The 11,192-nt window shown below is 43.2% G+C and overlaps 1 protein-coding gene across 1 annotated transcript; it reads left to right on the forward strand.

Annotated features, from left to right (window-relative positions):
* The first annotated feature begins 1,136 nt into the window (after positions 1-1,136).
* On the forward strand, positions 1,137-10,048 carry LOC140551029 (phthioceranic/hydroxyphthioceranic acid synthase-like). Its single transcript, XM_072674399.1, has 6 exons — positions 1,137-1,194; positions 3,110-3,263; positions 3,361-3,521; positions 3,664-3,870; positions 4,178-4,359; positions 4,469-10,048. Exons 1-6 carry the CDS (start codon positions 1,137-1,139, stop codon positions 10,046-10,048), a joined length of 6,342 nt encoding a protein of 2,113 aa, XP_072530500.1.
* The last annotated feature ends 1,144 nt before the right edge of the window (positions 10,049-11,192 follow it).

Here is an 11,192-nt window from a genome sequence, read left to right on the forward strand (position 1 = left end):
CCTGCTGATATATTCTCAGTTCTTATAGTTAGAACTGCATCTCTAAAGATTGGTGGTGAAAAAACACCAGTTCTGTTCTCAGTTCTTGGTTTGCATTAGAGGTTAAACAGGCAACCTCTGCAGACACCCCATGAAAATCGTTGTCTTTTTGAACATATTTAAACATCTGGAGAACACTCAGTAAGCGCTTAGCTGGAGTAATACTGCATTCGAGACCAAGAAACTGACCACATGCTGAGCTCCCTCAAAGCAACAGGGAAGAACCCTACATTCCCTGATTCCTATGCACCCCAGACAACTGCATTAATCTCCCTCAAAAAGAGAAAAGGGTCCTCTATTTAAAGCCATGTGGGAAAAAACAGAACACACCAGACCAGAAAACCTTCGTTTTTCATGTATTTAATGTATAATGAATGAGCAATACTAAAGGATGGAGATAATATAAATAAACCACACAACTGCAGAAATGCCTTTAAACATCATTTATATGTCATTAAATGAAGTGGAATTAAGGAAAATAAAAAAAATAAAATTCTTAAATTGACCTCAAAGTATCTACAAACCCACTCAGAACCCATGTCCACCTGAAACCCACGCAGCCCATGTTCCATCCATGTGAGCCCCACATGAGCATATTGGCTGACCTGGCCCGTGAGATTGAGTTCTTTAGAGTACTGTCGACATGTCAGTTAATAACTGTAATATGCGATCCCATCAGATTTGCTTTGAAAAGCTGCGTGAATCATTAAATGACTTGCCCAACAATAAATCCCACTTCTCCAGAATTCCCCTAAAGTGGATTGTACTTTGGGACTTGCCCTTCTGTTCCAACATCAGAGAAAGTTTTAAAAGTATAACCATGAGGAAAAACTCGGTGCCGTTATACAACTCGTAATAAAATCCATCATGAAAAGAGTTTTAAAGATCTGCTGATCAGCAGATGCTGGATAAGGGGGCTGGCTGATGAACCCTGAGGTCAGGTCACTGGACAAGACGAAGTGTATATATACCGTGATGTGCTCATTTCAGAGGATGCAGAAGGTGATGCATAAGAATCTTCTCACTTAGCTTCACACTGGAAGGTTAAAGTGACCACATTTCAGCACTCATCTGATCAGTACTGCCCACACATCAGCATGGATGAGGCAGATGGAGAGATTGCAGTTATTGGGATCGGCTGCAATTTTCCAGGAGGTAGGAGGAAAAACTCTCTGTTCTTTTATTGATTTTATTTAATAAACTACTTAAAAATACTGTAGAAAATGTACCCCGATACCCTGAACAAACAAAAGATAAATTAATACATCAGATTAAATATTTAAAAATCAACTTCTGCTCTGTTTCACTTTGTTTTAGAGTATATAAAAAATCTTGTATGTCCATTTATGTTTTTAAATTTTTGACATCATGGCTGATGTTTTTTACATTGCGTCCAAATTTCATGATTAATGGGCCAATAGAAATGCTCCAAAATGACTTGGATTAAAATCTTTTTCAATTGACTTCCATTGAAAGTTAAGTTTTGACATTTTAAAGAAAATCGAAGGTTTTTGTGTGACAGCAACAGTATTTTATGGTAACTAATCACAAGTAGTCTACACAACTAGTCACACAACTACCTACTCAGATTACAATTACCCAACAACAACTAATGTAATTTTGTTGAAACCCTCTGTTAGTGACAGCATCAAATGAACACTGGCCTCAGCTCGTTATTACACTACTCTATTAGTAACAGTGTGGGTTACCTTGGTTTTGTTTGCTTGTATCGGACGTCCTGGAATCAACTGACTCTCGCCTCCCGCTGAATTTTATCCAAGACTGTGCCAGATAAGATAAAGAACCGAGGATTACTGTCAGTGTTTATCAGTAAAAACTCAAATACAAGATCTCAGTAATGCATTTTTTTCTGGTAGGAATTAAAATATTCAACTATATGTAAGTATGTACTATAACTATGTAATAATATGGGATTTACAGATTTATAAAGCCGCTCTGACTAGTTATACTGCCTACAGAAAATAACTACAGGCATCAACAGGTCAAATAGACATTTACAAGGTTTCCTTATACCGTCGCTGTTCAATAAACATTGACAAACATGTTCATCTCCAACTGATTAAGGGAGGAAAAATGGTGAGTTTACAGGAGAAGGCAAACATATTTAACATATATTCTTAACTTTGAATGGAAGTCAAGTAAAATTAGAGTTTATTCTAAGGAATTTAAAGCATTTCTGTCAGTGTATTCATCTGCAATTATGTACACAGTGTACTGAACAGCTACAGGGTTCAAACCATGAGGGGTCCGACCTGGCGCTGAGGGATCCGACCCGGCGGTGAGGGGTCTGACCCGGCGGTGAGGGGTCTGACCCGGCACTGAGGGGTCTGTTCCTCAAGGGTTTAACCAAACGTTGCTGAGACAGTCTGAGTGGATGCTAATTGAGTTAGCGCTGATCTTGGAGTTTAGCGAGCTAGCTTTTTTAATCACACACATGAGTAAATCTGCTCCTCCGTTCGGCCCTGCGTTCCCTCTTCCCACTTCAGCTATATGATTGAATATGGGACGCTCTTCAAGTTCCTTCTGATTTCCAAACTCTGAGATATCTGGGACTTACTTTGAGAATCCGTTTTGATTCAGTTGCGTCAGGAATGGTTAAGGCCTAGTTTTCTATTGAATTGTTTGAAGCCTGGGTCATTTTTTGGATATAAGGTTTTAAGTTGTATTTAATGAATACTATTATGTATATACGGTTAAATATGGGTTGTTTTTTAAGTTCCTCTGATTTTTAAACTTTGACATACCTGGGGCTAATTTTGAGGATTCATTTTTGAATCAGTTGTCTCAGGACAGCTTGAGGTCTAGCTTGCTACTGAATTGTTTGAAGCCTGGGTCATCTCTGGATTTAAGAATTTATTTTAATGATTTATTTTCTATTTTAAGTATTTTAAGGATACTTAAATTGTATCAGGTGTCTTGGGATTGCTTGATCTACTAGCTTTGCAGCAGCCATCTACTGCTACTATTCATGCCTTTGCATTAATGAACGCCGAAGTGTGATAAAGGTCTATTAGAAGTTCTTATTTTTTATTCAATTCTACACGTCCAGGTGAAGGAACTGACAACTTCTGGAAAGTTCTCTATGAAGGGAAAAACTGTGCAGCAGAAATTCCGGATGAGAGGTTTGACTGCTCGTACTGGTACGATTCTGACCAAAACAAACCTGGGAAGACATACACCTCCAGAGCAGCGCTCATAGATGGGTAAAACATGTCTTACACAGTCGCCTGAGAAATACAAACACAGTGTACTGTTACATTACCAGTTTCTAATTCTATTAATGTTTGCTTTCTCACACAGGATTAATGACTTTGACCAGAGGTTGTTTGGTGTGACTGATGCAGAATCAAGTCAAATGGACCCTCAGCAAAAACTTCTGCTCCACTGCACCTATCGGGCTTTCGAAAATGCTGGCATACCTTTAGAAAAGGCCAGTGGAACAAAAACAGGGGTGTTTCTAGGTAGTGCTGCATTCATGATCACTTCTTAGATTATTTTTAATTTAATTTAATTTAAGTTACCCTTCCGAACTTGCTCATTTTTTTTTACTGCTTTCTATTTAAGATGTAATTACTAACGTCCATTGATAACTGTTCAACTCAGGGCTGATGAACAGAGACTATGAGCTGAACAAGATGAAGAGCAACCCAAATACCATCAGTCACTGGACTGGTACAGGTATTGCTATGAGTATAGCAGCTAACCGCATCTCCTACTCCTTCAACCTCACTGGACCTTCTCTGGCCATTGACACTGCTTGCTCGTCTTCGCTTGTGGCCCTTCACCTTGGATGTCGAGCCATTACACAAGGTGAGTAACTGATTTTTGGACATTCCTGGTCAGCTGCGTTGCTTTGTCTGGGCTTCAGTTCAGAGTGCATTACATGTTGAGCATGCTTTGAGAAACTAAGTGATTGAATTGTAAGGAGGTCCTAAAAGGTCCTAAAATTTAAAACCATGTTAAATGTTAAACTTTTCTCAGGCTTTTCTACAGGCCTGTCTACATGTAAATTGGCTTGTTTCTTTAACTACTGGTAGACTGTGGAGAATGCACTGTCCTCAAAAAATTCCCTGTGCTGTTTTTAACCCAATAATCTAATAACCTTTCCCCATTTCAGGGGACTGTGAGATGGCCCTGTGTGGTGGTGTGAGTTGCATTTTTCATCCACAATTCTTTGTGGCGCTCAGCAAAGCCAGGATGATCTCCCCTGATGGCACCAGTAAGCCTTTCTCCAAGGATGCGAATGGCTATGGGCGAGGAGAAGGTTGTGGAGTTGTTCTGCTCAAACCTCTGAAAAAGGTCAATGTTCGTTGACAGCTTCGGCTTCTGAATATTAACACACCTTTAAGTTTGTTCTGAATTATAATTTCTTTATTTTTATTCATTTCTGTGGTTTTCTGAACTCTAGGCTATTGCAGACGGCGACCATATTTGGGGCGTTATAAGCAAAACTGCTGTGAACCAAGATGGCCACACCGCCAGCCCAATCATGAAGCCATCTATGGTACAACAGGAAGAGCTTCTCCGAACCCTCTACAGCACAGAGCGTGATGTGGCCAGTGTTCAGTACATAGAGGCACATGGCACTGGAACACCGGTGGGTGACCCAGTTGAAGCCAACACCATCTCCAATGTCTTGGCTAAGGCACGACCTACCGAAGCCGGCGTTCTTTGTATCGGCTCGGTGAAGGGTAACATTGGACACACTGAGTCTGTAGCCGGGGTAGCAGGACTAATTAAGATACTCCTAATGATGAAGCATGAAACCATTGTGCCTTCGTTGTTCTACTCTGAGAACAATGCCAGCATAGATGCTAAGGCTCTCAATATTAATGTTCCCACAAAAGTAACAAAATGGGAAATGGCTGGCAATGTTGGGCGGATTGCAGGTGTCAATAATTTTGGTTTTGGGGGAACAAATGCACATGCAATTGTCAAACAGTACAGGGAACCCCATGCTCCAAAAGCTGGGGCTAGAAAGTCCCTGCTGTATTATGTCCTTTCTGCAGCCTCAGAAAAATCCCTTGCTATGATGATTGGGGACACGATTGAAGAACTTGACACAGCGAAAGACCTCGACATACAAAGTCTTGCATACACTTCTGCATGCAGGAGAAGTCATTTAAAGAATGAATACAGAAGGGCTTTTCCGTCGTCCTCCTTTGCTGATTTGAGGAAGCAGCTTCTTTCAGCTAAAGACAGAGTGATCGAACCTTCACAGCTAGATCCAAGACTGGTTTTTGTTTTTTGTGGCAATGGCCTCACCTATCAAGGCATGTGCAGGCAGCTCTTGAAAGAAGAGCCTGTTTTTAGGGAAAAAGTCAGAGAAGTTGAACGTCTTTTCCAGTGCTACCAACCCATTAGCATGCTAGACCTTCTTGAAAAAGATTCAGAAGACAGCGATCAGTTCTCAAAGCCTGAAGTCATTCAGCCCCTCCTTTTTGCAATCCAGATCGCCCTATTTGCCCTTTTGAACAACTGGGGCGTCAGGCCAGATGCTGTGCTTGGCCACTCTGTTGGAGAGGTAGCTGCTGCTCATTGCTCTGGACTGCTGTCCCTTGAAGATGCAGTGAAGGTGATCTTTCACCGTAGTACTTTGCAAAGCAGAGTAACTAGCGGCAAGATGTTGGTTGTCAGTAACATGGCTGTGTCAGACATCCTGAAACTCTTACCATCTCATTCAGGAGGTGTTTCCTTGGCTGCCTACAACAGCCCTCGATCTTGCACACTATCGGGGGATGCAGACTCAATTGACCGTGTGATCAACAGCTTAAGCAGCTTAGAAAACAGCAAAGACCTCTTCCTTCACGTCCTGGACGTCCCCGCCGCCTACCATAGCCATGTGATGGACCCTATTCTCTCAGAGATAGAGAATCGCATCGGCCACCTAAAAGAAAACGAGATGGTGATGGAGTTGTACTCCACTGTGACAGGGAACATGGCCGGCCACAATGATTTCTCTACTGGTACGTACTGGGCTCAGAACGTCAGGGAGCCGGTTGTGTTTGAAAAGGCTGTGAGGTCTGTGACCAAAGGCGAGACAAATGTGGTTTTTGTGGAGATAGGCCCGAGAAGAGCTTTGCAGCGGAATATCGTAGAAATACTGGGGAGAGGAACAACAGTGTTCTCTTCCGTTCAGCCAGAAAAAGACCACGAGACAATGCGTACACTTGTCTCTAAACTGTTCGAGGCTGGCTGTCAAGTAGACTGGGTCCAGTTCTACAGAGGCTGTGAGACCAAGCCAACAGCTTTGCCAAAGTATCAGTTTGATTTCGTCAGAAAGCCTTTAGTTTTTGATTCCATGCTGACAGGATCTACCAGTAGTCACCCTGTGCTTGCACAGACAAGCAGAGACGGCACTGAGTTTGCCTGTAATCTCACCTCCAACTCACTGTCCTACCTGCACATGCACAAGAACAACGGCATACCAATCGTTCCAGGTTCCCTTTATGCTGAACTTGGCCTTGCAGCTTGCATAGCGGCCACAAAACCCAAGGTACCACTCAACACACTGCAGCTCAGCATCTCTTTCCAGAGATCATTCATATACAGTCAGAACCCAACAGAGATGAAAGTGACACTTGAAACAGGCGAAAACGAGACCAAATTTAAGATTCATTCCAGTAACGCAACCTTCGCCTCAGGTAGCGTTACCCCCAGGACTGGAAGACAGGGAATTGAAGAGCCAAGAATCTCACTGGAAAGCATTTACAAAAGATGCACTTCAGTCATGAGTTCTGAGGAACTCTACAAAAACCTGCATCTCGGTGGGTTTCAACATGAGGCTGTCTTCAGAAACGAAGGCTCTGTGCACTACGGGGAACATCTCAGAGAAGCCATCTCAGCAGTTTCTGTTCCTGAGGAGCTGCTCGCCCAGTTGCACGACTACTGCGTTCACCCTGTAGTTCTCGACTACTTCATGCAACGTCTTCCCTTCACTGTAGATGGGACCTCCATGTCAAGACCCGGCTTTCCCACTGCAATAGGTAGTCTGACCGTTTTTGAGCCTCTGCAAAAAGAGATGGTCATTTATTTGAGAGCCACTAAAATTGAGCCTGACCAGTTGGAGGTGTGTGGCTGTTTCACAGACAAAGGTGGCAAGGTGTTGGTTGAGATCAGGCAGGCGACACTTACATTCCTCAAAGGCCCTTCCTATTTGGTTGAGGAGTATTTCTACCATAACGACTTAAATGTCATTTCGAAAGAGAAAAATTCGACTCCTTCACCAAAGGCTTTGGTGTTTGCTGATCATTTAGGACTTGCAGAGGCCCTCAAAAAGCATTTGGCCCCAAATTCGAAGTATATTTCTTTTAAGCATGCAGAACAGTTGTTAAACGAAGGATTTCAGGCATTCATGCTGAACCTGAAGATTTCTGATGTGAAGAAGACCTTTGACGAAATCTTGTTTATCAGTAGTGATACTAATCTTACCACATGCAGTGCTGACCACACTCTGGAGACCATGGCCAACTGCTGTGAGATTTTCCGGAAAATTGTTTCCGCACTGAGGTCCTCCAGTTTCCCACACTCGGTCAGAACCGTAACCTACCGGGCTGCAGATGCCACAGTGGACCAAGTTAGTCTAGGGTTTGTGTTGTCTGGTATGATAAGGGCATGCGCAGCAGAGGTGCCACAACTCCTCTTCCAGCTAATAGACATCAGCTCGTTTTCTACCGTGGACGTTTCGGCTTTATCTCAGGTCCTGAAGTCGTACCCTTGCAGCAAATACCCAGAGTTGCTGGTGAAAGATGGACAGATTCTGAAGTGGAACATTGTGCGCACACCCTTGCACAGCCCACGTAGCTCCAAAAATAGCGTCCAGACCCCAGCCTCTGAGAACTTTATCTTGCAGACGGCCGAGACTCACATAATCACTGGCTTATCGGCTGTTCCGGCTGATGATTCCAGTGGTCAGATCAAAGAGAGCAATGTGGAGGTTCAGTTGAGCAAAGTGTGTGTGCATTCATCAGACTACTATCCAGTCAGTGTTTCTGGTCTAAAGTTTGGCCAGACTATTTACTGGAACAGCCACGCCATGCAAGACCACAAGCTTCTAGCGCTTGACTTCAGCGGCACGGTCACAGCTGTGGGAAAGGCTGTAAGCCATCTTAAAATTGGAGATCACGTCGTCTCCTGTTACCCCGTAGCTGCCTCCTCCAAAGTTGAGATCCCAGAGGATGTGTGCTACAAGGCAAAGAAAGTTCCATTTTTCAGGCACACCCCTTGCGTGTCCTTCGTAGCACTTTCATGGGCAATTCTGCACCACGCGCTACCCAGGATAAAGCAGCAAAGGAAGTTAGGGATCTTCTCTTCAGCACCTGATTCGTGCTTCCTTAAAGTCCTGACTCTGACTGCATCCAAATCGGGATGGAATGTTGTGGTAGGCACAGAATTAAACGGCCCTGTCCAAACCGCCAACAAATTTGATGCCTGTGTCCTTTTGCCTCCATTTAACAGAACTCTGTTTTCAGAAGCATGCAGACTTAGCTCCGTTGGGTGCATTGTCCCTGTTTGTGAGGACCATCGGTCACTCTCTCTTTGCGAATCAATTCTCAGAGGAGAAAACAGCAGTGCTTATGTACATCCCGTCCAGGTCTCTCGAGTTCTAGAGAGGGGGTCACTCAGATTACAGAGGCCGCAGATCTACAAATGGCTCAAGTCCATGCATTTGGACAGCAAGTCACTGGACCTCTCAGTGGTCACGTTCCAAAAAGTGGCATCTGGAAGCATAGACATCCTGCCTGTGGAGGACTCTGAATCGTACTTCTGTTCTAAGACAATTCGCACGATTACCCTGAGAGATGGGAATTCCCGAAACCAATCCGATATTCCCTTTCTGGAGGGAACGAAGCAGCTTTTTGAGAAGCGCTCTGTGTACATTGTGACCGGTGGACTTTCTGGGCTTGGCTTTGAAACGGTGAAGTTCATTGCTCAGCAAGGAGGAGGTTACATCGTGATCCTCTCAAGAAGTAGTCCAAGCCCAACGATGCAACAAGAAATAAGCACTGTGAGGAGTCAGCATCACGTTGAGATCCTCAGTTTACAGTGCGATGTTGCAGTCCTTGGACAAGTGGAGAAAGTCATCTCTGTCGTTGGACAGAGCTTCCCAAATTGTCCAATTAAAGGTGTCTTCCACAGTGCAGTGGTCCTTCATGATGGTTTGATCGAAAGCCTCAACAAAGCTCTCTATGAGAAAGTCTTGAAGCCAAAGGTCTGCGGTGCTCTCAACCTACACCACGCCACAAAGCACTGTAACCTAGACTACTTTGTGTGCTACTCATCAATCTCCTCCTTCATAGGCAATGCAGCCCAGTCAAATTACGCGGCAGCCAACTCATTTCTGGACACCTTTTGCCATTACAGAAGGAACATTGGACTTGCAGGACAGTCCATCAATTGGGGCGCTCTGAACCTGGGTCTTCTGTTAAACAAAGATCATTTCCAGAGATTCCTGGAGTCAAAGGGCATGGTGATTATGGAGGTCAATGAAATTCACCAGTGCTTGTACGAATGCCTCCTGCTGAACAGACCCCAGCAGGTGATTTGCAAATTTAATTTCAGAAACTTGAAGACCCACGTGCTCTCACAAAACGCCTCCCTCAGGATGCGCTTCCTTGCTTTGGTTCAGGAGGCATTCAGAAACGACCAGTCGGCCGATTTGGAGATTACCAAATCCGAGTCCTCACCAAATGAGTATGTGAGGTCTGCTCTTTGCGACACACTTGGTGTTAAAAAGGAGAAGCTGAGTGACGCCATTACCCTCGCTGATCTAGGCGTTGACTCCTTGTTGGCCATGACTCTGCAAAACCTATTTGCCCAGGAAAGAGGTGTGAATATTCCCCTTGTCAAATTTCTTGATTCCAACACCACAGTGGCCACACTGGTGGCAATTCTGACAGAGGCGAGCGGTGGGCAACTTGATTTGACTGACGGTTCTGGGCTTAGCCCAGCAAGTGTAGAATCCAGTGAACAATCAACATCATTTTAAGTGGAGGATGAACTAACTGAATTACTGAAATTGTGGGCTTAGCTTTCTGGATTAGCGAGTAATTACACTTAACATTGTTAAAAATACACAGAATGCAGAATTGGCAGATCAGCTCGGTCACAAAAAAACATCATATCCTCAAATCAGGAACTTTACAGGAGAAGGACACAAAAAAAACATCTTGTATTTCAGTAGAAGTGTTAAATGACTTCCTAAAGCCTTTTATTTTTGGCCCATTCATCATAAAATCAGTCAAAAACCACTGAGACCAGATTCACATTATCTCTAAAAAGTAATTCAATAATGTCTGAGTGGTCCAGCCGACTACAGCACTGCCAGTGTGATCCCAGCTGGTTCGGATCCCGCCATCGGCAGCCGGAGCCTCAGAGAGCACAACAAGCCTTGCTCTCTCTCTCTCTCTCTCTCTCTCTCTCTCTCTCTCTCTGGGTGGGTAGATAGCGTTCTCCCCCCACAGGCAGGGCACCTCCACTACAGACGCTTTCCTCCGAGCGTGTTGGTTGTCCGGTGACGTTGCTACGAAAAGAGATGGTGGTACTAAAAAGTGGGTTGGGTAATTGACATGTAAAATTGGGAAAATTTTACAAAAATGACAAAAAGGAGATGCAAGGTTTTGTGTGACAGCGATGGTATGTTTCATAATGAGGTCTTCATATGAAAATGTTCATGTAGATGTTTTTAAATGTAATGTATGTTTAATTTTTGATTATGTGACTTTTAAAATGATTTTTATGTTCTAGTTATTTGACTGTATATAATTACAATCTGTTTCATTTTCAGAAATTTGAAGATAATTGTAACTATTATAATTGATGTTTGTAAAAAGTTAAAAAGTTAAGGAGGTTGATAATTACAATTATTACCAACATTCTGCTTTTGCATTTTGCTGTTTATCGTTTTGCTGTTTGCTGTATTTTACTAACCTGAACAAATAAATGAATGTTAAAAATGCTAGTTTATTGTTTTGTATTACTGTAAAACTTTATTTTGTCCAACTGGTGAAATATCTTTAATCATAAATTGTCTAAAATATTACTCTTAATACTGGAAAAACTACTTTTTCGCTTTATCAGCATTATGTTAAGGACTAGTGGTTGGTGTGGTCTAATGGATAACAATGCCACCT

This window comes from Salminus brasiliensis, chromosome 3, assembly GCF_030463535.1.
Source record: "Salminus brasiliensis chromosome 3, fSalBra1.hap2, whole genome shotgun sequence".
Classification (NCBI taxonomy): Eukaryota; Metazoa; Chordata; class Actinopteri; order Characiformes; family Bryconidae; genus Salminus; species Salminus brasiliensis.

What these genes read in the sequence shown, in the direction of transcription:
- LOC140551029 (XM_072674399.1), top strand. Translation starts at nt 1,137, where the DNA reads ATGGATGAGGCAGATGGAGAGATTGCAGTTATTGGGATCGGCTGCAAT. An exon ending in CGGCTGCAATTTTCCAGGAG is followed by an intron (nt 1,195 to 3,109) that starts GTAGGAGGAAAA and finishes CTACACGTCCAG; the next exon opens with GTGAAGGAACTGACAACTTC. An exon ending in ATGTCGAGCCATTACACAAG is followed by an intron (nt 3,871 to 4,177) that starts GTGAGTAACTGA and finishes TCCCCATTTCAG; the next exon opens with GGGACTGTGAGATGGCCCTG.